The 27,097-nt window shown below is 30.7% G+C and overlaps 5 protein-coding genes across 16 annotated transcripts; 3 read left to right on the top strand and 2 right to left on the bottom strand.

Annotated features, from left to right (window-relative positions):
- Window positions 1-48: 48 nt before the first annotated feature.
- On the top strand, window positions 49-2,532 carry LOC100749141 (tRNA-specific adenosine deaminase 2-like). Of its 3 annotated transcripts, none has more exons than XM_024370780.2 (3): window positions 49-179; window positions 1,129-1,278; window positions 1,352-2,532. In XM_024370780.2, the coding sequence occupies exon 3, from the start codon at window positions 1,687-1,689 to the stop codon at window positions 2,194-2,196; it is 510 nt and encodes a 169-aa protein (XP_024226548.1). In that variant the 5' UTR covers window positions 49-179; window positions 1,129-1,278; window positions 1,352-1,686; the 3' UTR covers window positions 2,197-2,532. The 3 variants fall into 3 exon arrangements, with proteins under 3 accessions (XP_024226548.1, XP_033179269.1, XP_003493114.1); XM_033323378.1 differs by lacking the exon at window positions 49-179 and adding an exon at window positions 256-327 and having other exon boundaries at window positions 1,352-1,915; XM_003493066.4 differs by lacking the exon at window positions 49-179 and adding an exon at window positions 334-1,069 and having other exon boundaries at window positions 1,352-1,915.
- LOC100749375 (probable tubulin polyglutamylase ttll-15) lies at window positions 2,383-4,290 on the bottom strand. The gene is made up of 4 exons (XM_003493068.4): window positions 4,154-4,290; window positions 2,880-4,063; window positions 2,597-2,801; window positions 2,383-2,524 (listed from the first exon to the last, which is right to left on the bottom strand). Exons 1-4 carry the CDS (start codon window positions 4,166-4,168, stop codon window positions 2,426-2,428), a joined length of 1,503 nt encoding a protein of 500 aa, XP_003493116.1. The 5' UTR covers window positions 4,169-4,290; the 3' UTR covers window positions 2,383-2,425.
- A 677-nt stretch (window positions 4,291-4,967) lies between these two features.
- LOC100749494 (40S ribosomal protein S29) lies at window positions 4,968-5,742 on the top strand. 2 transcript variants are annotated; one of them, XM_033323383.1, is made up of 3 exons: window positions 4,968-5,124; window positions 5,481-5,580; window positions 5,675-5,742. In XM_033323383.1, exons 1-3 carry the CDS (start codon window positions 5,063-5,065, stop codon window positions 5,681-5,683), a joined length of 171 nt encoding a protein of 56 aa, XP_033179274.1. In that variant the 5' UTR covers window positions 4,968-5,062; the 3' UTR covers window positions 5,684-5,742. The 2 variants fall into 2 exon arrangements, with proteins under 2 accessions (XP_033179274.1, XP_003493117.1); XM_003493069.2 differs by lacking the exon at window positions 5,675-5,742 and having other exon boundaries at window positions 5,481-5,586.
- Window positions 5,743-6,724: 982 nt separating this feature from the next.
- Window positions 6,725-8,932, top strand: LOC100749730 (transmembrane protein 256 homolog). Of its 2 annotated transcripts, XM_012391113.3 has the most exons (5): window positions 6,727-6,875; window positions 6,922-7,090; window positions 7,710-7,863; window positions 8,067-8,185; window positions 8,256-8,932. In XM_012391113.3, exons 2-5 carry the CDS (start codon window positions 7,013-7,015, stop codon window positions 8,397-8,399), a joined length of 495 nt encoding a protein of 164 aa, XP_012246536.1. In that variant the 5' UTR covers window positions 6,727-6,875; window positions 6,922-7,012; the 3' UTR covers window positions 8,400-8,932. The 2 variants fall into 2 exon arrangements, with proteins under 2 accessions (XP_033179272.1, XP_012246536.1); XM_033323381.1 differs by lacking the exon at window positions 6,922-7,090 and having other exon boundaries at window positions 6,725-6,888.
- A 1,130-nt stretch (window positions 8,933-10,062) lies between these two features.
- On the bottom strand, window positions 10,063-27,080 carry LOC100749850 (E3 ubiquitin-protein ligase TRIP12). 8 transcript variants are annotated; one of them, XR_001102636.3, is made up of 26 exons: window positions 25,437-25,809; window positions 23,984-24,313; window positions 23,543-23,851; window positions 22,466-22,552; window positions 20,154-20,505; window positions 19,877-20,064; window positions 19,607-19,780; window positions 19,105-19,481; window positions 18,747-19,031; window positions 18,269-18,649; window positions 18,023-18,195; window positions 16,960-17,134; window positions 16,642-16,870; window positions 15,140-15,380; window positions 14,649-15,054; window positions 14,397-14,585; window positions 14,122-14,307; window positions 13,846-14,037; window positions 13,554-13,759; window positions 13,054-13,476; window positions 12,727-12,979; window positions 12,406-12,651; window positions 11,992-12,321; window positions 11,580-11,898; window positions 11,242-11,491; window positions 10,063-10,322 (listed from the first exon to the last, which is right to left on the bottom strand). XR_001102636.3 is itself a non-coding variant. In XM_012391116.3 (25 exons), exons 2-25 carry the CDS (start codon window positions 24,282-24,284, stop codon window positions 11,295-11,297), a joined length of 6,219 nt encoding a protein of 2,072 aa, XP_012246539.1. In that variant the 5' UTR covers window positions 24,285-24,313; window positions 26,928-27,080; the 3' UTR covers window positions 10,602-11,294. The 8 variants fall into 8 exon arrangements, 6 of the variants coding, with proteins under 6 accessions (XP_012246539.1, XP_024226537.1, XP_033179266.1 ...); XR_001102635.3 differs by having other exon boundaries at window positions 10,250-10,440; XM_012391116.3 differs by lacking the exons at window positions 10,063-10,322; window positions 25,437-25,809 and adding an exon at window positions 26,928-27,080 and having other exon boundaries at window positions 10,602-11,491.
- Window positions 27,081-27,097: the final 17 nt, after the last annotated feature.

Here is a 27,097-nt window from a genome sequence, read left to right on the forward strand (position 1 = left end):
GCATTGGCTAAGATAAAGCTCCAATCATTTCTGTTGGTTAAAGAGAATATTTTAAAGCGAAAAGTTAAATCATATGATTGGTACATTTGCAATTGTTGATTCCTTTATTATTATAAATAATATTGTTGATAAATTCATAATTTTACAATCAGATATTAATATAAAAGAGGATAGTGGAGGTAAATTCATATGTCTCTTTCATTTTTATATAAGATGCGCATTCTGTTATTCTTTTCACTATATTTTTCTTTGTCTATTAATGAGTGAAGAATGAACAGACTTCCTTGCGAACGTTTACTGCTGAATTCAAATAACTGTCGTACATGTGTTAGTGTTTGCTAAGCACATTGTCTGCACTTTTTAAATATATTAAATTGAATTTATATGTGTAATTTTTAAAATTTTTAAAAACAGTTTATAAAAACAATATAATAAAGTTTTTATTGAAGAGATCATTATAATGTCGAATTCTAGAAAAACCAAAACAAGACGTGATAGTGATTCAGTAGATATTAATCCTAAAAGAATGAAATCAGAAGATGAAGATAATTCAGAAAAAAAAGAAAATAGTATAGTTACAAGTGATACTTCACTTAACATTTCTGAACAATTATTGTCAGTGGAACATAATTTGGCTACTGAGTTAAGAAAAATTACATTCCGTTTGCCAGTAGAGTATGTTTATAGTCCACTTGAATATGCATTTAATATACACACTATGTATGTACAAAAGTATTGTAATACTGTTAAGAAAATATTGTTTCTTGGAATGAATCCTGGTCCTTGGGGTATGTCCCAAACTGGTGTTCCATTTGGAGAGATAAGTATGGTTCGCGACTGGTTAAAAATTTGTGGACATGTTGGAAAACCAGCCAAAGAACAGCCAAATAGAAAAGTAACCGGATTTCAATGTACTCGTAGTGAAATCAGCGGGAAAAGATTATGGGGTCTTTTTCAAGAATTATGTAAAAGTCCAGAGAAATTCTTTGAACATGCATATATACATAATTATTGCCCTATTGCATTGATGAATAAAAAAGGCTGTAACATTACACCAGCAGAAATAAAGGCAATATATCTATCTTTTATTATAGTCATATTTATATATTAAATGTCTTACTTTTTTAGGGACCAGAAATACAAATCTTACATTCTGCTTGTGACAAGGCATTAATAGATGCAATTAAGATTTTAAAAGTTGAAATTATAATTGGCATTGGTGGATATGCAGAGAAACGAGCACAATTAGTAGTTCAGTCTTCAAAATTACCTGTGAAGGTAATTACCACTTACTAGAATTTTGTTTATAATAGATATAGAAGAAATATATGTAATTCTTTTATGTTTTTAGGTTTTATGTTTACCTCATCCAAGTCCACGTGCTGTGAATAATAAAAATTGGAGTGAAAAGGCAACACAAAAGTTAAGTGAGTTTGGATTACTTGAATGTTTTACAGCTTAAAATACCTTGACAAGAAAAATAATTTTTTGCTCTTTATCAGTACAATTTCATGTTACCTAACTGTACTATTTATGTTACATATATTACTTTATAAATTTGTGGTAATTTCTAATATTACTTTTTTAAGTATTATTGCGTGCGTGTATATGTGTGTATATGTGTATTTGATAATTTTTCTATGAAAATTTGTCAAATTTAAGTTATTAAAACATAAAAGAAATACAATGGATGTTTTAAGTTGGATGAATGTTGCTCTACAAAAGGCAAATGATTCACTAAAATCAGGTGAAGTTCCAGTTGGCTGTTTATTTATATATAACAATGATGTCATTGCTACAGGTAATAATACAGTTAACGAAACTCGCAATGCAACTCGACATGCAGAAATAAATTGTATAGATCAAGTTTTAGAGTCCTGTAACATGAAAGATTTAAGCTATAAAAATGTTTTTTATGATACTGATGTTATTGTTACTGTAGAACCATGTATAATGTGTACATCTGCATTATGTCAACTACAGGTACGTAACATTATATATGGTTGTGGAAACGATCGTTTTGGTGGATGTATAAGTGTGTTTGAAGTACCAAAACTTTATAATTCAAGAACAAAGATAATAGGAGGTATTAAAGGTACTGAAGCAATGACATTGTTAAAAGAATTTTATAAAGGTACAAATCCAAATGTACCTGAATCAAAATTTAAAAAAGACCGTAAAAAAAAGGACACATAAATATTACAAATTTAATAAATTCATTTTTTGTTTAATTATAAATCATTACTAAAAAACATTTTAGTTTCTATTTTGATTTATAATATGATACGTAAACAAATCAATTTTATACAAAATATTATGTATTAATAATTGTATATTGCCAGTAGAGCAAATTGTTTTATATACATGTAGTGGCCTTATTTATTTTGTACTTATTTATGAAGGAATAAATTTTTAAAAAATGTAGTTATGAACACCATGAATGATCTAATTCACACTTGCCTTGATACCATCTGACAAGTAATTGATTTTTTATTGTGTAATCTTTTAATATCATATCTTTTGTCTGCAAATGATGATTAATATTTATTTAATCCACATTAAATAAAATGAATATCTATTCTTAAAAACAACTTACTATGGGAGGTGGAAAGATTCTTTGAAAATCCATTTTATTCTGATTTTCCAAATAACTTTGAGATAAAATCAATTTAGTTTCAGGTGTGAAACATGGGCTACATAACTGACATTCTACACGAAAACAGTCATTACATTCTATGCAAAGTTCTGGCAAAACCATTATATTCTTCTCAGCTACTTCCATTTCTTCCTCCATTCTGTTCCTGTAAATGTTAACATTAGTTAATGTTATATTATTTTAAAAGATTGTTACCTTAATTGTAATATAAAATTTATAAGACCTTATTTTCAAAGAATCTTTCCTGATTCTTTGCCCTATACCAACTAACGAAAATAAGTTAAATATAACTTGTTCGTAAAGTAATTGGTTTGGCAGATAATGCGCTGAAGATAAATTTGGAGACATATTTGCCTCCATGGTATAAATATTTAAATTTTCATCGAGTGCAAAATCGACTCTAATTAACTCGAAAAAATTTCTTCCATTTCCGAAACGTTTTATAGCTTCTTTAATATAAATCTCTTTTGACAAAGTAATTTCTCTGATTGCTTCGCGTACACCACTCCAAACTTTTTCAGGATCTTTCGCTTGCATACGTACATATGCGTCGAACGAATCTTTCATTGAAAACTTCAATTTAGTATAATAATGTTTCAAAGATGGAACATTCCAAATCGGCAAGTAATCATCGCCAACTATGTATTTGTCTAAAACTTCAGGGTCAAATGGATAATATTTTACAGGACAAAATCTAAAGAGCACATCACCTTTGTATATATATACTCTAAGGGGATCAACGGAGGTGATCACGGTGTATATTCCAATATCAAATTTATATCCATCTATGAGAAATGGTCGCTGTATAAATTCTTGTACAAAAGATCCAGTTTCTGTAACATTTATATCGCTCACATTTTTTATGCTAATACCCCGATGATCATTCGATTTTTGTACAAACATCTTTTCTGGATGCTGATTAGCATACAAAAAAAATTCGTTGCTTTGTTCTGGTATCTTAAATGCTGGTAAAATGTAGCGACCTTCCGCGGTTGATAAATCCACCTTATTAGTAATATATCCGCAACCGGGAATATGATTAACACGTTGATGAGCTTTTAACTTCTTTAAGCTAGAACTTAAACTTCTAAATGGGTAGTCATGTGCCCACAATAAATCCCAATTAAATGCATCATTGGTTTGTTTAAATCCCAAACGTTCCAATACAAGAAATACATGTTTTAAATATTCAGTATCGTTACTTTTCGTGTATACTCGATATAATGGATTCTTTTCTTTTATTTCTGCCGTACTTAATTGCGTATTTCTTAAGTTTTCATGGTAGTATAAAAAGGATAAGAAACAATATAAAATTATTGGTCCCGTTATAGAATATAAAAATATATTTAAAAGTGTTTTCACTTTTAAGTTCATCATTTGGGTATATATTGTACATTCATTAACATTCTGTAAAAGTAAATGAAGTTTTTGAACTGGTTATTTCAATTTATCAAAGTAATTTAAACAATCATGCAACTATTAAAAAAATGTACAAACCTGTTTACTAGACATGATTAAACATATAATTTTAATACTATTTGTTAATAATAGTCCGCAGGATGGTATGGCTCACAGTATATTTGTGTCCCCACTACCGAGTTCTAGCTTGATGTAAGTACCGTTGTAGTTTTCCCCGCTATACCACCTGCTCTTTAATGAGAACATACTTTCTTAGTACCGGTTTCTATACATAGAACCTGTGTTAGATTTTATTCTTCAAATACCTTACATTTTGTAAATAATTTAAAAAGAAATAAAATGCGAAGAAATTCACTTCCCAATGGTAAATGTTCTTTAATTTACAATTAAAGTGTATTGTCTTGATAACCGGCCGCGAAACCGAATTTGGTCACTTAGCAAACGAGTACCTTTCTATATACATAAGAAATTCTGGTTCAGTATGAATAGGGTAGAGAGAAAGTTCTGGCAATGGTTAGTTAAAAGGCAAGAAAATAATTAGTTAGTAAGGCATTACTGTACAACGAAATCGTACACTTACCTTTTATAATATACATATACTAAATGTACATATTATTATATAAAAACTGCGGGTTTTTATGTATTTATATAAAACTTAAAAATGTAAAAAAGTACAGGATACTTACAATGTGGAATAGTCTCTGCTAAGTTCCATTGCTATAAATGACAGTCCATAAAAATATAAGTTTGCATAAATATCCGCAATTTAATAATAATAATAGTATATATGTATATTATAACAATAAAGATATGTAATAAGTACAAGTTCTTTTTGATGTTATGTGATGTTTATATTGAGGAACGTTCAAACATTGGCGGGAATCCTTCTAGAGTACGCTAGTGTGTGTAACGTTGCGTTGCAGAGGTTTCTGACCGTTTCCTGCCATTTCGATTTTTGATGCAAACAAATCGTGTGTTAAATCAAACATGGGATTCCAAAACATTTGGTACTCACATCCACGCAAATATGGACAAGGATCTAGATCTTGGTAAGTATTAGTATTTTGTATTATATTTTTAAATTGTAGACAAATCAATTTATATCATAAAGTTACATACATGCAATAGACCGTGTGTCCACGTTTATGTTTTCTCAGTAAAAGAAGATATTTTTATAGCTTTTAGTATAGGTTGTTTAAGATAAATTAAAAATATGAACTACTTTATTATCACTATAATTAAAAAAAAAATTCATATCTTGCTTGAAAATATCATTTCTACAATTTTCGACCATAACCTCAATGTAATATGTATTATGCATAGTATTTATACTTATTATTAGACTGCCGTAGTCTATTTATAATAGCGTTCTTTCAATGTGTAATTATATTATGCTATTTTACAGTCGTGCTTGTGCGAACAGGCATGGTTTGATAAGAAAATATGGATTAAACATTTGTAGGCAGTGCTTCAGGGAATATGCTGCCGATATTGGCTTCAAAAAGGTATAAAATTTGAATTCTTCTATGTCTACAGATATATTTCTAATATATATAACAATTAAATATTATATCTAAATCAATCTCTTTTTATTTACAGCTGGATTAAGGTATGGGAATAATGAAATGAATGTATGAGATACAATAAAATTAATTTTTTCTACTAAATATATTTGTATCATTAATTTTAATATATTATAACTAAATTAAGATTAAAACATTAGATTTTCTAGTAAAATATTGTATAAGACTATAATAGATATGTGACATGTTACCTAAAATTAGCTAATATCTGTATGAGATCGAATAATGAGACTGCTAGTATGTATAATCGTTAATATATTTAAAACAGTTCTAGTCGCGAAACGGTACGTATAAAGTCGTTTGGTCACTGTTTATAATGAATCGTTTGCGATCGCGTTCGTTTTTTTATAATAGTCAGGGGAAAGTCAAAAGATTCAAATTTGTCTTGTTTTACGGTTACATGTAGCGGCGGCATTGTTTTGCTCGGAGGTCATTAGTTCTTACAATACCTGTGACCTAACGGTCTTGATACTCCGAAGCAAAACAACAACATGATTTGAATCGAATTCTAACTCTTGTGCCGCTACATATCTTTTATAAAATATAACTTTTGATACATTGGTGCTTTTTTTTATTTTTCCAGATCTAGCGATCTTTAAATATATCCGTTCACGTTATGATATATCACGTTATGATATATGCCATTAACTGGTAGTTATTAGTTTAGGATTATAGTTTACGCAGACTGTTACTAACCTTAACAGATAAAAATATTTGATCTCAGCTATTAAATCTGATGAATTTAATTAAAATGTACGTGTCCAATCCAGCTCAGATAAATCTTCGAATAGCAGGTTTTTATTTCATAATTTATCAGAATTATGAATATGAAATATGAATTAATTCCTCTAGATTTTGATCATATTAGGAATATATGGACCGATGTGGTATGTGAAACCATTTCCGGGGAGCGGGAAATACGCTCACATGGTGCTTGAAATCGTATTCATCATTGATCACTGACTCAATGATGTATGTCAGAAAGAGAAGATATACTAGTTACACTGATTCACTTTTATCCGATGAAAATAAAATTGCGCTTGCGTGAACACAACCAATCACTAATGCGATTCTAAGTATCACGTTCCCCACTAGCTGGTAACTGCACCATCTCCCGTTGCTGAGTTATTGCTCGGCTTCTATATTCCTATGCCCATAGATTACATAGTATTGTTTACTTTTGACGACAGTGTAATCTGATCTATCTGATTTTTTGACTCGATTCAGTAGGTAGGATACAAATTAATAATATAAACTGAATAGCTCTTATAACTTAGCAGGATTGTCTATTGATATAAATTTTAAGTAAAATAAATAGTATTTGTATACTTATGTTAGTAAATGCATAAAAGTTATGTACTATCTAAATCCGCTAACTCATGTTAGTTCAATTGGACAAACAGCATCGTACATTTGGGAATCAATTGAAGCAGTAAGTTATAAACTCTTATAAAAAAAGATTAACAATAATAAGAATAGAGAATAATGATAATAAGTATTTATAGTGCTTTACTACAATTAAAATGTTTGAACACTATTAAATTAATGACAGAACTAAAACATTAAGTTATAAATATTTACAATACAATGTAAAAGTACTAAAACATTTATTTTATCTATTGTAAATTATAATAGATTAAATTTTTAACCTATTGAATGCCTATTTTATATTGATATAATAATTGGTAGTTGTCAAAATTGGAACTTCATAATTGAGAGCAATAAATTATCGAAATGAAAAAGAAGTTAATAGTTATCTAACATTTCTAACATTTTCTTGTTATAAAAATTTTTCAGATAATATTACATATTATCATGTAATATTATTATTGTAATGCATTATCATTTTTAGGATATTTTTGTTAAATAAAGTACAGTAGATCTTTAATTTTGTATAATTACAGGTTACATTAAACATTGTTATTCTTTGCTCTAATAATATATAAATCTTTGTGTATAAACTTAGCTTTATAATGTGTTGATTTCTGCCAACACAAATTTTTAAATTTATGTAAGATATAAATCTTTTATCAAAGAGAAATTGTTTTCAGGTACCAAAGCAATTAGGTTTAAAACCAAGAACAGAAGTAAAAATGCCACCACCAGTGCCCTTATGGAAGTTGGCTGCAGCTACAGGACCATTTGTTAAACTTGCTGCATTTAGTGGTGCTGCAGCCACAATTCTTGGTGCTTATGGTTCTCATAGTAAGATTCAAAAAATTGTTGCAGCTTTTTAATTTAATACAAGTGCAATATTCTGCATGTATTAAAGAAAATTTATATTTTAATTAACTCTATGAAGAATATTTTATTAACAAGCTTTTTAAGCATGTTAGAGAATAAATTTTATATTTTTTAGTATGGTTTTTATAAACAAAATAATTTTGTATGATTCATCACGATTTCAGAGGAATATCCAGAGCATGAGAAAGTAGATCGAAAGCAAGTATTTGAAACTGCAAGTCGTTATCATTTTATTCATACATTAGCAATGTTAGGATTACCTCTTTGCAGATCACCTTATGTGGTATGTTCAATTTTTTTGAAATATTAATATCAATTATTTGTATTATTATATTTATTATTATATTATTTAGACTGCAACGTTCCTATTGCTTGGAATAGCACTGTTCTGTGGGACTTGCTATTATTCTGCATTTACTGGTGACAAACAATACAATAGATTAACACCAGTAGGTGGTATATGTTTCATACTAGGATGGTTAAGCATGTGTATTTAAAATATTAAAAAACATAGGAATGTAATAATATATGTGAAGAAGAGAAGGAAGCTAACACGCATAAAAGAAGTTTCTAATTACTGTATATAAAAATAATTACTAATAATTGGATTTACTTTGAAATAAACTACTTTTTCATAAGATGAAACCATTTTTTATATTATGCATGTTACTTACGAAATATTGTTAATTAGAAGAAATATTTCGTCGGCAAGCAACATTTGTATTTTCATTTATTGAAAATTGCTAAAGAAATATAATATGATCTAAATAAAATTAAAATGTGTTTATGCTAATGAATTGATATAAATGTACTTTTCATTTATAATATTACTGATGTAGGTTTAGATAATACCCTAAACTATTATACATTATAATTGTATTCCTAACTTGTATCCTGCATACTTTATGAACGATTTTTGTTTTATATTATGTATACATTACCAGTTATAATCCATCGTTATTTGTATTAGAAATGTAATGCAAAAATATAACGTTTTACGTTTTATCATAAAATACATAAAAATTATAAAGTATAAATATCAGGTTGTAAATAATTTTTATAATATAACGTTAAAAAAATATTGTAAAACTGAAATGGAACTTTAAAGCAATCCTGCTACTTTTAACACTTAGCCAACCGAATAGGGAGATCTCTCCTCTGTGAAGTACATCGCTACGCGACCGAACGGGGAGATCTCCCTTTTTGACTTGTGCAACGTTTTCTTTCTTTTTTTGCTATTATCAGTTATTGTTTACCTAGATTTGTTCCTAATTAATTGCGCCATTTTTTCTGTTTTTATACAGTACAATATATAATAAAATACATCAATTTAGTGGTGTTAAAATTAATTAAAAAGTTACACTATCAGTTATGACTAAATAAAGTTATAATCGAACGATATTACATTGTAAAAAAATATTAAAATGCATTATGAATTTTTAATTTCACGTTCAAGGCGTCTTATTTATCTTTAGTCATCTTTAACCGTTTGAGTCGAAACGTTTGATTTTGTGTCGAAAAGTTCCAGTACATTTGAACGCTACGAATGACTGATGGTATTTTGTATTTCATTGTTATCTTCTCAATAATTTTTATTGGACAAAACTTGAAATATTTATAAACTAATAGTACACATATATAATAATATAGACGTATTTCATAAAAATAACAAATACGACGAACGCATTGCGCCGCTTATTTCTCTTCGCAATCGATTAAAACAAGCATTATCGCGCTGTTCGGGATTATTCGACCCTGTTTTTTCAAAGACCCCTGGGACTCAAACGCTTAATGTTTTTAATTTTACCTATATTTCTTTATACTTTTAATATATACTTTTAATTTGATGTTTTGTATAAACAAAATATGAGATCGTTAAACAAAATCATTATCGCAAAATATAATTGACCACTTAAATAATTTTTTTAGATTTCTTTGCTTTTTAAATAATGAATATTAATCTTCGCCTCGATACTTAAAAAAATGCGCGGCGAACAGCGTATAGGTTGGCTTGTCCATTGCGGTGCGAAACGTATAGTTCGCTGTGGCGCGCGCGGTTGGCTAAGTGTTCAAAATCAAAACGATAGTTATATATAATATCAATTAATGTAATCGCTAATTCACCGATTAAGTTCCATGTATATAAAAATAAAAATCAAAAAGTGATGTATGTATATATTGATCATCTCAAACAATGGTACAAAATATAAATGTAAAACAAATAATTGCGTCTTATTCCTTTTCTACTTTTGATCAATTCATATTTTTATCATTTTTGTATAGAATCACATTTCTACAGAGACATAAGAAAGTAATGTACCTTGTATAATCCATTTGATACACCAGCTTCGCTGATTTTTATATCCATTCTATTTCGTATTATACAGTTGTCGTACATGTTTCATAAATAGATACTTCGCCTGTAAATAAGTGGATATAAGAATTTTCTTCGATTCATATATCATTATGATGACTTGATCTGACGATGTTGGCTGCATTCTTACACAGCTAAGTAAAGTATTAATTGGACTATCTTACCTAGAATAAAAATATCAAATAAGTTTAATTAGTGATACATCGAATAAACTTAAATATAGGAGTGTTGCACGTCAATTCGCGCAGTGCTCGCATACTGAAAACTAAGCAGCGAACACAAAGAGATCGATTACGAAATTAAAACGATAATCGTAAACACGCAATTATATTCGGAGTTATTATATTTCTATGATGATGAAACATGAGTTACATCATTAGCGCAGTTTTATTCTTTCATTGATCTTGATTTGTGATTTCATTGCAAATTGCAATGAGGCATGAAATTGGCGATTTATGGCGATGCTAAATGCACCACTGATATAAAATTTACTTATATCTAATAAATGTCCCCTCAGACTAAATTATATTTAATTAGCATGGTGTCTCATAGCAATATCATTTTTTTGTCACTATTATATAATATAAAGTATTTATATAGACTTGCGCATATTAAACTATATTTACAACTTTTATTAATTATTGTAACACATCAAAGATAAGTTTCCTAGAACAAGGCTGCTCCCACGCTACCTGGTTCATAATACCACAAGAGAAAACTCATATGGTAGAGCTAATATTTTTGCACTTTTTTTTGATGATAAAATATATCACAATCTATGTTTATAAGTAAAAAGATAAACATCAAATTAGAATTTATTTAAATGAATTTTCACTAAAATCAAGAAAAAAATATTTTCGAAAAAAGCTTATATAAAGTGCAAATGTACGATTACTGAGTTTTGAACAAAACATAGCCTTTTTTTTTTAGATATTTTAAATGGTGTCTGAAGAATTTTGTTCAACCTGGACAATGTGATAGCAAAAGAGCAAATGGCGCGCCGGTTTTCCATCCGTTTCTAGGAAAGGTGGAACGAATGTTGTCCTTCTTGTGCAGCTATTCGCAACTTTTCCCGCATTATTTCTAATGTTGTGTAATCAGGCAGTTTTAAGTAATTAACACAAGTCATTACGGATGGTAAGAAATCGTCTGTGTTCATAGACGGATCGAACGTTTTACGCACTATCGTTAACGGTGGTGTTAAACTCTTGAAACCTGTAACATAACATTTTATTTTTTACATTTTTCTTTCAAATTTATTTGAATATAGTAAATATCATCACATAAAGTAATAAGAACTTACCTCCAACTGGTAACCGAGGTGAACCTGTGACGAATTGAACGAACTGTCTTTGTTCTTCACTGTTGTATTTTGACATAACTTCAAATAGAAAACGAATAGCACGAGAATCTGGTGTATAACCATGATCAGTCCTGCAACACTCTGAAAGCGTTTTTACATCCCATTGTCCACCTGATTGCGCATGTCCACAGAACACAGCTTCAAGTTCTTCAGGGAAGAATAGTTTCAGCTGTGATGGTGGGAATACAGATTCAAATCCTTCCCTAAATGCTTCCATTTGTCTAAAGACACCTTCGTATAAGAACCAATGTACCACCAACTAAACAATCAATTTTGAGGTATGAAATTAATAATAGAAAAAGATATCAAATAAGTTCATACATTAACGTTCAAATCATTATAATAAAAGTACCTTGATATATTGATCCAAGTTATAAATGGTAACGGGCACTTCGCCTCCACCTTTCCTTAATTCAATGTTCTCATAACCCGGTAATTCAAAAACAAGGCTAAGATCAGAAATTGAACAGCCATCTAAATTTAATGAGTCTATTAGTTTTGCTTTCTCATGTGGCCTTAATGTTTGATCCTTCTCAATTGTTTCCTTTTGTCTAACAACTTCTTGTAATCTGCTAAGAGTTCGATGTACGTCAGGACATACATGTGCTAAATCGGCTAACGTTAGCATATGTTCTTCTCCCAATAACCATCGATAGAAGGTTAAACTGAATGGCAAATCCAACTAAAAAATAATACAAATAAAGATGTAACTCGATGATAATGTCGCAAGTCCTAACTTGCTAATCAACGAAATAAAAATTTGTACCATTCTTGAATCATATATCGCTTTCGCCATAAATTTTCCAAGGAACTTGAATTTTGTTTTAAGTTTTGCAAGATGGGACACTTTAGTATTCCACGCAATCGGCGTTGGGAAAAGTCCTTGCGGAACATTAACATAACCTGTTTCTGTAGGATTTGAACTACCAAGCCAAAGATCAAGGTCAGCACGCTGTAATTCCTGGGAGACTAGAGCATAGAATTCCAATGTTGGACCAAGACCGGTACCAACCTGCAAAACAACAATTATAAAGTACTGTGAAAATAACATGAAAAATAAACTATATAAAAAGTATACAAAATAAACCTCATTGACATATTGCACTTCAAGTAAGGCTTTGCTAGATGCTAAGTCTTGTATAACTAATTCTGCTTGCTTGAGAATATCAGTTCTAGAAATAGTTCGCTTTCTTCGTTCTAAACGTGGAGTAACACGTTCTTGACTATCAGATCCAGATAATTCTGGAGCGGAATCTAAAAGACGCTGCAAAGCTCTGTCTCGATCAAACGATGTTGCGTAAAGTAACAACTGTCTTGTCTCAAACGGAAACAAGAATGGACTGTAAACGATTGAAAATATAATAATTGAGCAAAATTGACATTAGTAAACTATTATGAATTTCGCAGTACTTACCACACTGTAGCAATTTGTTGTAACCACAAAGGTAAGTTTCCAGTCATGATCACTAAAGGATCTTGTAGCTGCCGACTTGCTTTTGCGGCTATTTTATTATTAATAAAGTCTTGTGGAGAAAGTAAATTTAAACCCTTTAGATAAGGAAATAGAACACTCCAATGACGATTTAAAGCGTGTAGAAGACGTAATAGGCATAAACCATCCAATGAAGCATCAGTAATAGTAACTGAAGATGGTAAAGTAGGTAACAAATAAGAATCAAGTGGACATCGTTGTGCAGGGACTACTCCTTCAAGCCATAAATTATCCTCTTTTCGTTTTGAACTGATCTTTGTACTTTTTCCTTTGCCTTTGCGGCTACTACCCTGTGAACTTGATCCTGGTTTTGGCGACGTTGTAGTTTCTTCCTCGGGTACAGGTCTAAACGAATAAAAATTATTTGGATCATTTACTTTCCTTATTTACTTTAAAAAGAAGGGGTAAAAATTAAAAATTACCTATAATAAATTGTATGAGTTTGTACCCATACAGCATCGTGACCAAGTGGTGGTTCACCATCAGCTTCTGCTTCAGAATGATCCATACCAGTACAACCAAATTGCCTAACAGCTTGATAAACAGTCATATTAAAAGGCAGTACTTCATCTCCAATTAAAAACTGGAGTTTATGTTTTGCTGACCCTTGACTTATAACTACTGCTGCCTATAAAATTAATAATATAAATTCAAAATATTGTTACTTATTAATTCAAAAAAGGGTATAAATGTATATACATATACAAATATTACCAATGTATCATCTATATCATCTTCACTGTTATCGTCGTCACTAAGCATAGATTCAGCCTCTCGTATTCTACCATATCCACGAACCATTAAATAACGTTCAATTGCTTGTACTAATGCAAGAGGATCTATCTTAACAGTACCTCCTTTCCACTGTTTTAAGTTGTTACAATCTGGATGCCGTTGAAGATTACACTACAAAATCACAATTATTCAAGTTAAATTATTACTGTTATTCAAGTTAAAATACTATTGTTATTTGAAGATTAAATACTCTACCTTGAGTTGATGTGTATTGAAAAACTTAAGAGCACTAGTGCCTCCACGACCAGCCCCAGATCCTGCTGGTAAATCGTGTACTTTTACAGGAAATTGTTCCAACTGTGCAACACAACTATTCAATTTTGTTACTAGAGCACCAAATGCTCCAGGATTGAAGTCGGTAATGTTATTATCTTGACACATCTAAAAATTAAACATTTGTAATAAGAATGTGCCTCAAAGGAAGTCTCCAATATAAACTATAAAAATGTAAAATAATTTATTTTACTTACTGTTGATTCTGCAAATAGTTTCCAGAACATACGAAGGCGATCATAACGATTACCAGGTGCATCCGTAGTTGTGAGGTAGTTTAGCAGAGCTTTGATGAGACCGCTATAATTCATCTCAAATGGAGATATATCACTTTCCAGTACTATATCTCGTAATTCAGTAAGTGCTGATAACATTTCATCCAGTTCCTATAAATGCATTTTCAATTAATGAATGTTAAATATTGCATAATTATATCGAAAGATACTTACATTTGATTGTAGCCGTTGTATGGCAGCAGTAAGTCTTGAGAGGACTGTCATTGCAGGATGTGTACATGGAGCGTCATCCTGGTATCGAGCCAAAAATTGAGCAGCTTGATCACGTACCCATGCTTTAGCCTTGTCTCGGTTACCTCCTGTTAAACTTGAATTACTAGGCGGCTTTGACAAACTTGTCGATGAACTTGTATCTCTTTTATCGCTAGCAGAACTTGAAGACGATGATTTTCGACCCCATCTAGCAGGATTAAGATTTCCTAAGAAACGATTATTTTTGGGAGCGAAACCAGTAAAAAGCGATTCGGGTTGCTGAGTTTGTTGTGGCGTAGTACCGCCAAGTCTAGAAAATCGACCCTTCTTGTTGTGTCGTTTCCTTTTCAGGACATCTCCAATTCTCCTAATAAAATATTTAATGTAAATAATATACTATATCCACAGTATAAGATATTTTTTCAAGATATTTTAGTGTTGCATACACGTACAAATGAGCACTTTGTGGTGTAGTTACATCATCTACAGAAGAGTTTAATTCATTTCTAGTATGCGTTTCCATCGATGCAGAGAGATTTGATTTCAACTGACATGTTGCAATCGTACCGAATAATATATTACCATTCGTTGATGGAGAAGCAATTGGAGATGTAGCATTACTAGAAGAAAACATCGTGGTGGAACAAAGCGACGTATTAGACGGACCTGGCTGTGGGCTTGGTAATGATGTACCTAAGAAAGGTAAAAATGAAAAATATAAATGTTAAATCATATATTTTGTAACGTAATAAGTACCGTAATATATGTGTGTGTGTGTGTGTGTGTGTCAATAAAAGTAACTTCAGTGGTGTAAGAAAATGGATAGCTTCAGTGAAGAATCCTTACCTGTCCCAAGCTCCCGCCACGAGGACGACTCGGGCCCAGACTCGGATTCTGACTCGATATATATATATATATATATGTCGGGTTTACATTAGAATTAGGGTTAGGGGCGTGAAACGAATCTTCGTTTGGATTACACGTTGTCGTTATGCAATAGAGAAGACATTGGCTAGTGCAAATACGATTATCATAGAACCGGACAAGTAACCGTGGTAATTAGATACTCGAGAAACTAATGATAATGATCCTAGGTTCAATAGATGAACGTGCTCACAAAATCTAAGTCGGACGCGTAATATTCACTGGTCGTAAAGGGTTACTCTTTTCGTCGATGAGATCGCGAGAGAGAATGACTTTCTCGTCCCGATGATGCCACAGAGGAAAACTATATTGGAGTGTGTCGAAGGACACGAGATCATTGGATTCGTCGAGAAAAGCCTTCGTTCAGAAAGTAAGGGAAATTGGCGTTGCTGCTAATTGATCAATCTCCATATCGGTAGTTAGAAAAAGATGCTAGTTGGAGACGCCGCTCGTTGAAAAATAGGTCTCCCCTATTTTTCCGTAGTTGGGACAAAGACTGTTTGTCTGTTTGGAGGACTTTAGTTAACTAAATCTTAAAATTTGTAACGGGTCCTGAAGCTAGCTGAACATGTACTGTGGAGATGCGTCGACATGTCGCAAGCTACGGGAATGTTTACTGTCGAGTGTTACATCTATTTCCTTTTTAAGGAGAGCTATAGAATTACTCCATGCTTTTGTTAGACAAAGCGTTCATCCCGGTGACCGCGGCTACGTTCGGCGACTGGTGGTCGCCTTGAGCCCAAGTTTATTATCACAAATCGCAAACAAGTACTATTGGGCAGGATGACGGCAGATTGTTTAATTACGACTGTAAACTTTAATTACAATTTTACGGATTTTCCCGAAGTTCCAGAGGGAAGGCTCCGGTGTCCTTTCATCTGCGACATATAAAAGGTTAAGAAAATGTGGTGTTCTTTCATCTCCGTATATATATATATATATATATATATATATATATATATATATATATATATATATATATATATATACAATATAATATATAATAAATAAATATATATAGGCAGATTACCAGTACTAGAAGGACACTTGGGTGGTGAAACACCAAGAGGTACTTCAGGATCAGCTAGTTGACGAATTTGATGTAGAACGCCCTCACGATGAAAATGAACCCCAAATACTTGTGGTAGTCTTTTCATTAATATACTTGCCATCTGCAGAGCTCCAATAACAATTCGTAAATCTTGGGATGCTAGCATACCCGCTATGTGTGATGATACTACTTGATTTTTTAAGACGTCCTGTATTAATAATAATAAAGGAGATTGTAAGCAATGATGAACAATTTAAAAAATATAATAGTATTCTCATTTAGCTCATATACACTTACCTTAAGTAAATCTGTCGAGGCATAATAGACCATACGTAACAGAGCTCGGAGACATTTACATTTTACAGCAGGACCAGCAGAACTACTGTAGACTTCATATAACACAGAGAATAACGTTCGAATAAACGATACTAACCATTCATTTGTTTCAATTACTGGAGGTACAACATCCATGCTACAAGAATTTATAATACGAATTATAATACCTAAAACTTGTGAAAAATTCATTTTGGATATTAACACTCTGGAGACCGGTTGCTCTGACAAGCATATAGCCTGAATTCCCAGGTGTATTTGGAGCGATCGGAAAAGATTCAAAACGACCAATATTTAATGTAGTGATAATGGTTTCGTATTATTCAATCATGTAATATAAGAACACTTTCATAACGTTTCGTTTATAGGATCCATTGCGTTTTTATTGTTTTATTTAACAATAGTTAACATTTTTATAGGATACTACATGAAGCATGAAAGACGCGAATTCGTGTCTCCGGTCCCCAGAATGTTAACACTTAACCAACCGCGTGTGCCACAGCGAGCTATACGTTTCTCACTGCAATGGACAAGCCATCCTATATCCGTATTTTTCCAAGTACTTTTCACTACTTAGAAAACAAAGAAATCTAAAAATTATTTAAGTGATCAATTATATTTTGCGGTAATGATTTTGTTTAACAAGTTCACATATTGTTTATATAAAACATCAAATTAAAAGTATATATTAAAAATATTAAAAAATATAGGTAAAATTAAAAACATTAAAGAGGACTAAAAATAAATAACAAATTCAATTAAAAATAAAAATAAAATGCAATTAAAAATTCATAATGCATTTTAATATTTTTTTTACAGTGTGGTATCGTTCGATTATAACTTTATTTAGTCATAACTGATAATGTAACTTTTTAATTAATTTTAACACTACTAAATTGGTGTATTTTATTATACACTCTACTTTATAAAAAAAAACGCATTGCTAAAGTCAAAAAGAGAGATCACCCCGTTCAGTTGGCTAAGTGTTAACATATCTTAATTCATAAAGATATTAATATATTTTTACTTAGATGAACATGTAGGACTTTTGCCTTCTGAAGGATGTGCATTCACTCTGCGAAAAATGCTCCTTGCTAACCCAATATCTTCATTAATTTGTTTCATCACAGTCAAATCTATCGTATAAGTTCGTCCTAAAGAGGACAAGCAAATTTCATCCTCCCCATTTTGGAATGCCATCTGAAGAAAATATTGTCATTTTACTCTACATATTTGATTTTTTATAATATTTAATCAAGTATGATTACAATACCTCAATGATTCTAGAATCAATAGTACTAAATGGATGACAGCAATGTCTTTCATCGCGCCATTCCCAATGAACATTTTCTTGTTGATTACTGGTCCTTTCAAGTAAACTATTTACACTAAATATGCCATCAGTTGGTAAAGAAGGCATGAGTTCTTCAATCAAACAAGTGATTTCAAACCACTCTTGCGGAGATCGCGGCACTAATTCTACATCTTCCGTTTTCACTTCTAATGATCCAGTTAAAAGATAACTTAATGTGAAAGCTATATTCTGTTGCAGAAGCAGCTGTGCCAAATCAGGACAGCGATTTGATATCACAGAGAGCATTCGCAACACTGTTATGAAATTACCAATGCTGTTAACAGGTGGGGTAATCATAAGCTAAAATATAAGAAAATGCATATATCTTTAGTAATAAAGTTCATAAAACATTACATTATTAAGAAAAATAATAATAGAAGATAAGTATTTCTCTTACCAACTGTTGTAAGTTTTGAAGAAGTTCTGCATTGATAATTTTATGTAAAGTCACTGGATCATGTTGAAAACTATCAACTAATCGACTAAATGCTTGACAAACACACTCAACACTTTTCTTATCTTGGTTTGTCAATCTACTTGTTAATAAAGGTAAACTATCAGCTACTAAGTGAAAATCATCAGGATGAAGATTTTGACAACAGTTTGCTGTAATCGTTAATGCAGCTCGTTGTGCTGTGATATTAAAAAAATCGACGAATTTTAAACAAGCTGATACTCCTCCCTAAAAATAGACGTAATAATAAGAAACAACATTCGTTTTAAATTGATCGTCAATGAATTAATACTATGCATACCGCATGTAAAATGGTTTTGCTATGTCTTCGAGAAAGCATAGCTAGCGCTGTTAAACACTGTTCTGCTACGTCCATACATTCGATAGATTCTAGTTTTTGTAAGAACACTGGAACAGCGTCAACCACAACTGTTGACGATCGGGGTAAAGCTTCCATCATGTAAGTAAGAGCACGACATGCGTGTGTCATTATTACAAAATTATGTTCTATTCCGAGTAAATTTATTAATGCTGCAACCACTTGTTTCACAGGGAAGCCAGCTAATGTATCTTCATTTCCCATAACAAGGATTTCACCCATTCCAATAACAGCTTGTAGCTGTTCTCCTTCATCATCAACAGCTTGCAAACCAGTCAGCAACTGTTGTGCTTTAGCAGCTAGAATTATAAAATTATTTTCTAAACATAATACTTATTTAAAAAATTGCTTTTAATAAAAATGAAAATATAAAATGAAAAAATGAAATAAGAAAAAGTAGAATTTGCAAAGAAGAGAATATTACCAGAACTTGCACCCATACTTCTATTTAACAAATGCTGCATTCGTGGTGCTAATGCACCAAACACATGAGGAGGTAAACCTCTAGCTTCAAGTAATGCTTGCAACCTCCCAACTTCCCCATCATCACTTTCACTGTCTCCAGTAGTCCCTGACATTCCGGATGGTCCTCCACTTGCTTAATAAAAAAATGATATTGTAAGACTAACTTCTTGAAAAAAGAGTTATGACTTGTAACATTTGTTGTAGACCATCTTATATATAAGGAACTTACCAGTGGCAGACGTAGCAGTGGATGCCAATTCGTCTTCTCCAGTTGTGGATACTAATTGACTACTAGAAACTGCAGATGAAACAGTTGTCGGGGTGGTACTATTAGTCAAAGAGTCAGTACCTGGCATTACACTTCCTCCTGAACCTCCTTCTATCACTGCTTTTCTTGCACGTGATGAAGAGCGATGTCTGTTTGAATAAAATGTTATAGTTGTGATAACATACATTAAACATCATGACATTTAAAACATAATAATCATTTTTAAGCAATCAATTACCTGGAGCTCGAACAGGTGCCTGTTGTAGTATCTTTTTTATGATGCTTTCCTGAAGTTTTGTTAATACTTGACAGATCTTTATAGTCACTGGATAATTTTGCGCGAGAACGTAATATATGCTTGTGCGCAGGATGAGGGTGTGCAGGGTTGGCAGTGGCGGTGGCAGACACAGGTGGATTGGCAGTGGCTGTGGCGATGCCACTAGTGCCTGCCCCGTCATGTGCCAACGCCCCCCCACCACTCTCCACAGAATTACTGGCTGCGTTACCCACTCTGATGCTGGACTTCACACTTAAAACTTGACTACTTGCACTGCTACTCGCGCAGGTTGTACCACCGTGGGATTTTGACCCTAAAATATTGAAACATTTTACTATTATTATTATTATGATTTATATATATAAAGAGTTCAATACTTGCAATGATTTTTAAATGTTCTAAAACTTGATTATCGTTGAAAATCATTACCACTTTGGATAACAAGAAAGGGAAAAACGTTAACATACATATATAATGTTTTAGTGCACATAAAACAAATTTTTTAAATATCATTGTTTTTTGTGCATAATTATCAAGGAATCAAGCATTTTCACAAGTTAAAAGTTGATAATAAGTACGTTATAACTTATAATACTATATGTACATTGTCTTCTGTGCAATCTACAACCTATTCAAGCATGTTTTTCTTTTTATAGATATTTATATTAATTGCATACATATTCGTATTACACATGTTCATGGAATAATCCTGTGCTAAACCTAAATAGATGTACAACACATGCTTTTATTCATTTTACAGATTTCATAAATGATCTTAAGGATTAAAAAGTATGTATAATATCACATATTGATGATAATATTACATTTATAAATATAGTAACAAAATAGATTGGGAGGTTATGTTTATATGTGATAAAAATGATAAACAATGGATATTAGAATAAATTTCACATAAAATCAAAAGTTAAAGCAAAATACAAATTAAATGCCTTCTTTATATCTAAAAATTTATGAAGGAACAAACATGTGATTTATACAGACATATGTTTATGCTTTAGTAATTATAAACATTTTTCATTTTATAAAATATATAGATTATTATATATAGATTATTTCATTAAATTTTCAAGAAATGATAGTATTTAATAATATTTAAATAAATATTTGCAGTATAATTATAACATTAAAATATGATTATTGTATTAAATACTATTCAATAAGTTTTATATTATTACAGGAAAGAAATATTAGAGATCACTCATGTATAGTTATATTGTATAGGTATTTTCCATATCTGCATGTAAGGCTTTGTACATCTTTTGTAGAATATACAAAATGTGTTTATATATATATGTATATATCTCTTTTAACAAAGTGCATATACAAAATATGTATTTTTGCTCAACATTACCACAAGTGAACTATATTTACCTTATTAATTTGACACTATCCATCCCATTAAATTAAATGAAAATATTGCACATGCTATATTGCACATTTGGATACATAAATTTAATATATTTAGTAATTTTCAAAACTGAAAATAATAATTATTTTAGTAAAAATTTGGACCATTAAGATAATGTTTATAAATCTATAGAAATTGATACATTTTATTCATGATCATTACTAATTGTATGCATATTGTAGACATAATTATATATCTTATTATATGTATATATATTATTTAATACATACATAAATGCTGCATTTTGTAATATGAAAAAATGTCTTTTTAATTGTAAGAAACTGCATTAAATAGAGAAGTAAAATTGTATATTGTACAATGTATATGTATGAGTATTAAGGCATGGTCTTTTATTTGTGAATAACTAAATTGTTTTTATAATATTCTATTCAATTGTTATGCTAATATTTTTGATCTATCTTCATACCTCATGAAGTATTTGCACATCAAAATCTCCAAGTAATAAAACAATATTGAGTGAGTGTTTGAATTTATATGTATATATAAATTTCATACAAACACACACACACACAAATGTATGTATATAGATATATATATATGGAATTTCACCATGAAATTTTAAATAGCACAAACATGTATAACTTACATCAGAACCATATTTATTTTATATATGTCTGGAGAAATAATGTCATGCATAAATCATATTTGACACAAACAATTTGATCTCATTTATATATGATATACTTGCATATGGGTATGGAAAACCAATTTAGAGAGCAGATTTATAATGACTTGTATTCGTTTAAAGAAATCTACTCATGAATTTTTAAGAGAAAATAAGGGTAAGAAAATGTAGTACGAAGTGTGTACTCCTTAGGCTTACCTTCTTGATGATACGTTTGTGTTGATATTGGAAAAAGTGCTTTGACAGCAGACACAAATCCTTCCAGACATTCGCTCATCCTCAGGCCTAATGATACAGTCTGATCTATGACTCTTATTTTGGTAATACTTTCTTTCTTTAATTTTAAGATATTTGTGAATCAACAAATCCTAGTTTTACTACCCTATACTTTAGCCTACTACTCCATTAAATGAAGGTTGCAAAACACATTCTTTTAATATATGAGCAAAGATTTTTTTAGTTGATCATGATAATAAATTTATATGATATTATTGTATCAAATATATGTTGTGAATACGAACATTATTGTTTTTACTTGTGTGTGTTTAAAGGTATTATTATTATTTAATTTGTTTATAAAGATTTCTATTTAAGTCTATTTGAACAGAACATTTATGTAGTTAATTTTAATTGTTTTGGAACATTTTAAAAGGTTAGTTCTTCAAAATTATTATTGATTAATTCCATTAACAAATAATTACAATTGTTTAAGAAATGTATGTTAGAAAAAATAAAAGTATATGTTGTTAATAATAAATAAAAAGATATTGCATTTTTTTTAACAAAACAAAATTTTCAGAAAATATTTCTTAATTTAAGTATTCTGTTAAGCAACTGATAATTATCATATTTCTTATTAATCATTACAAATTATAAAACATTATAAATAAAAAAATTTAACACAACAATGAATTGCTAGTATACAAACAATTAAAAAGTAATGTTAATTATACATATTATATAAAACCATAAGTTCATTGTTTTTAAAATAATAAAATCTTATTTACATTAAAAGTGATTAATTTTTCAAAGTAAAAGAGCCCATTTACAGAAAATGCATATTAATTATTTATAATTGGTAAATATGTTAATTAATTATTACTTACTGTTGTTATTGTTACGATTTATGCATTTATATACGTTCTTAAAATAAAAATTATTAAAATAAATGCATTTTTAGAGTTGGTTTAATTTGTATTATGTGTTCACTCAAATCACACATCACATCTCATTGCAACCAACACTTTTTAATATAAAACCAATAAATACACTAACCTCTTGTTCTTGATGTGGATGGATGACTAGTAACTGATGTAGTAGTTGATGTTGGTACCAAATTGTTATATGTTAAGTCTTCTTTACTATCGTAACCACTGGACACTGATAAATTGTAACTAGTATTTCCTTGCGACGTAGCTTGTGGATTTTGTGGTGTACGAGACCGAGTCCTTGATGCAACACAGTCAATAGCTGTTAAATTTAACTCTGGCAAACTTGTTCTTGCAACACTACGAGCTCTTGTACTGTTCGCACTAATATTATAGCTTGATTGCTGGACTTTATGTTGTGGCTTCCAATTATTATCTATAGAAGATAATATAGACTATAGTTAGAATTATGACCAATTTTTAATAAACATGACATTTAAAATAATAGTAAAAGAATGAAACAATATGTAAGAATTATGTTTATATTGTTTTAAAAAAATATAATTACCTAGATATGATTCTAAGCCACTGCCATGACCTTTAAATTCACCTCTTGTTCTAATTCCTGTTGATTCACTTGAATGTTTACAAGAAGTATTATTAAAAACTTCAGATGATTGTGGATCACCAATAGTTTGTCTACGTCTTTTTTCTTCTAATGTGACAGGAATAGAACCAGTGCTTTGTCGTTTTCTATAACCACTACTACCACTGCTAGAGCTCTTCCTTCTAACCTTAGAGGTGTCTGCTGAAGCACTGGCCGTCTCTACAGACCCCCCTGATGACAACTGATCTTGTTGATCTGCCATAGATTAATCGACTCATGCCACTATTCTGTCTGCAACAAAAAAGAAAATATTTCTTATAATTTTTTAAATAAATGAGAAACTAATAAAATATCATGTAAAAATTCTATAACATATAATCACTTTAATGAAACTCAAAGTGATTATAAAATAGTGAATATCCTTGGCACCACATTCATTACATAATAACAAGAGTATAATCTAAGTTAAGATTGAAATTAGAATTAAAAATATCAAACAGAATAATAAATCTAAATTAAAAGTAATTCTAATTTTAACATTTGTCATGAAAATAAGGTTTTGAAAGATTAAAATTAGAAGATATAGTTGAAATTACAACTATCCTAAATTTTTTTTCATAAACATTTTTACAAATATTTCATTATAGTTAACTTTCATTATTAAAATATAGTTTATTTAAAGAGAAAAATATTAACAAAAAACACATTAAATATGTTCATTACATAAAAGCCTGTACAAATGTTGAAAGAGTAATGTATTATTATTTAAAAATGTAACAAAGAAATATATATATCTACTTACAAATAATACGTTAAAAGTAAAAAATGTGTGTGTGTGTGTGTGTAATTTCAACACAATAGATTAAACAGAAATCACTTATTACGATAAATCAATGGACACTTGGATAAGAGGAGCGTGACTAAATAATACAGCAGAGGCGATGCGCAATTAATGTTTTCCTTCACGGTGAAAGAGATAGTAACAAACCCAAGAATCATAACAAACAGTACAACTGGTGTCCGTTTATAATATCATGGTCAATGCAAAATTGTGCCGTTGACATCATAGAACCTCTTCTAAGAATACTAGGATTACATAGTCGCAACAAAGCCACGAATAGATTCCGTACAACCGTAAGATATTCAACGAAAGACGTAAATAATTACAACAAAGACTCGTAAGTGAGCAAGCCACCATTTGCTTGTGAACAAGTAATGGAGGACGAGTTCTTTCTTCGTCTCTTTCTATCTTTAGTTTCTCCACTCTCGTTACCGTGTGACCTCAGGTTTAGGTCCTCGAAAAAGAGAACCCTACTTAGGTATGCAGGTCCTCGACAAAAAGTAAAAGAAGAAGAAGAAGAAAAAAACGACTAGAAGAGAGGAAAAGAAATCTCAATTACAGAATAAAGATTACCTGAATGTCGGATAAACATGCCCAGGGCATCGCGAGGAAAATGTCTTCTCGTCGATGATTTTTATGAGCACAAACGTTTCTTGTTACATACGACACAAAAATGGATTCTCGCACAAAGCACGTACGTTGGTGAGTGGCTATGTGCAGTAGCACACACCAAAAAACGCACCAAACGCACTGCCGAGGCACACTGAAGCAACTCAGCGGAATGCGACGGCTATCGGGATCGGGTTGGTTAGAATTGGGAAGCTGGAGAACGCTCCGCCCCCATCAGGAAACGTCACACACGAATTCAACGTAGGTGTGTTCGAAAACACGATGCCCGCATGGAGTGAAATCGCAATTCATAACGGAACAGCAGACGCGAAACCGGCGCGAATAGCCATCTTGCCGCAGTTTTTTCAAACACCAACTTTTACTTTCTCTTCGTTTGTAGTGCCAAATTAATCGCAAACAATTGATTGAATATCAATGAGAAATCTTCAAATATATAATTATTCCCTGGTTAAGATATATGTATGTGTATATATACATGTATTTATATACACATACTATAATTATATACAGAATAGTATACGTGTAATAATATATAGACATATACTACGATACATACACAATAATATGCATATGACTATGCGTATGCGCGTGTGTTTCGTGTGTGTGTGTGATTCAATATGTTGTTCTGTAACATTATATGCTATGTTACAGTACCTCAAAAGAATTTTTCTTTTTATGTTTTTCAAACTAGTACAATGAACTTATATATTTTTATAAATAAACACAAATCTGTCTATTAGAAAAGAAATCATGATTCGAATAAATGCGATTTCCACTAATGGGTGACATGTGACATGTCAAACCTTAAACACTGCTTGGATTCAAAATAAATATGATTAGGTTATCATAAATAAATGTGTTAAGCAGACAGAATTATAGAGCGGCGATAAAACAACGTATATAAAATTAATGTACATTAATGATAACATGGAGATGTAACAGATTAAACCAAAAAGCTTGTTATTCGTTGTTCAATACTTTTAAAAAATTCTTATAGTTTTGTCAACTCAATCTTAACTATTACAAACGCATTTGCTGATAACGTGTCAAATGATAATTATAAAACGTTTTTGAGATTAAACAGACAGATAGAAAGTTGAAACAATTATAAAACTGTTATTTCATCACTTTTTAAATCTTCTAGGAAAACACGTAAACTTCACAATTACGATGTTGTAACGAATGTCGAATTCTGGTTCTATTGTTTGATCACGGCAAGTATGTACACACCGTTACGATTGGTTGAAAATCTGATTTAGTAGTATCCAATTGGCCGATAAGTTAAAATATTTCTCAACCTATGTCAAAACAGTTTGCAATAAATGAAGTATACTGATAAAATAAACAGAACAAATGTTTGACAGAACCGTAACAGATGTTATAATTATTAAACGTTTGTTGATCCTTTTAATTTTATTTGAAATAACTACTTACCGAAAAAGGGAGCTCCTCCCTGGAAGTCGAACTCCAGTTACGCAATGCGATGTATAAGAGGACACGTGAAAATACAGACTGTGCTGTCAAGTCGATTAGAGCGTCGTCTGCTACGATATCTCGACCGAGGATTATACAGGATGGAAGTTGTATGGTTGATTCAGCTGAAG

This window comes from Bombus impatiens, unplaced genomic scaffold (genome assembly GCF_000188095.3).
Source record: "Bombus impatiens unplaced genomic scaffold, BIMP_2.2 scf_0930, whole genome shotgun sequence".
In the NCBI taxonomy this organism is placed as follows: Eukaryota; Metazoa; Arthropoda; class Insecta; order Hymenoptera; family Apidae; genus Bombus; species Bombus impatiens.

Bases quoted from the DNA above. Each gene is read 5' to 3' on its own strand.
- LOC100749494 (XM_033323383.1), top strand. From the start codon at position 5,063: ATGGGATTCCAAAACATTTGGTACTCACATCCACGCAAATATGGACAA. The intron at 5,125-5,480 runs GTAAGTATTAGT...GCTATTTTACAG, and splicing joins GGACAAGGATCTAGATCTTG to TCGTGCTTGTGCGAACAGGC.
- LOC100749730 (XM_012391113.3), top strand. From the start codon at position 7,013: ATGTACTATCTAAATCCGCTAACTCATGTTAGTTCAATTGGACAAACA. The intron at 7,864-8,066 runs GTAAGATTCAAA...TCACGATTTCAG, and splicing joins TGGTGCTTATGGTTCTCATA to AGGAATATCCAGAGCATGAG. The intron at 8,186-8,255 runs GTATGTTCAATT...TATATTATTTAG, and splicing joins TTTGCAGATCACCTTATGTG to ACTGCAACGTTCCTATTGCT.
- LOC100749141 (XM_003493066.4), top strand. From the start codon at position 461: ATGTCGAATTCTAGAAAAACCAAAACAAGACGTGATAGTGATTCAGTA. The intron at 1,070-1,128 runs GCAATATATCTA...TTACTTTTTTAG, and splicing joins TTACACCAGCAGAAATAAAG to GGACCAGAAATACAAATCTT. The intron at 1,279-1,351 runs GTAATTACCACT...TTATGTTTTTAG, and splicing joins CTTCAAAATTACCTGTGAAG to GTTTTATGTTTACCTCATCC.
- LOC100749375 (XM_003493068.4), bottom strand. The intron at 2,802-2,879 runs GTCTTATAAATT...TAACATTTACAG, and splicing joins AAAGATTCTTTGAAAATAAG to GAACAGAATGGAGGAAGAAA. The intron at 2,525-2,596 runs GTAAGTTGTTTT...CATCATTTGCAG, and splicing joins GAATCTTTCCACCTCCCATA to ACAAAAGATATGATATTAAA.
- LOC100749850 (XM_012391116.3), bottom strand. From the start codon at position 24,284: ATGGCAGATCAACAAGATCAGTTGTCATCAGGGGGGTCTGTAGAGACG. The intron at 23,852-23,983 runs GTAATTATATTT...TATCTTCTATAG, and splicing joins TGGCTTAGAATCATATCTAG to ATAATAATTGGAAGCCACAA. The intron at 12,322-12,405 runs GTACAAATTTTT...ATTATTTTTTAG, and splicing joins CGATATATGATTCAAGAATG to TTGGATTTGCCATTCAGTTT.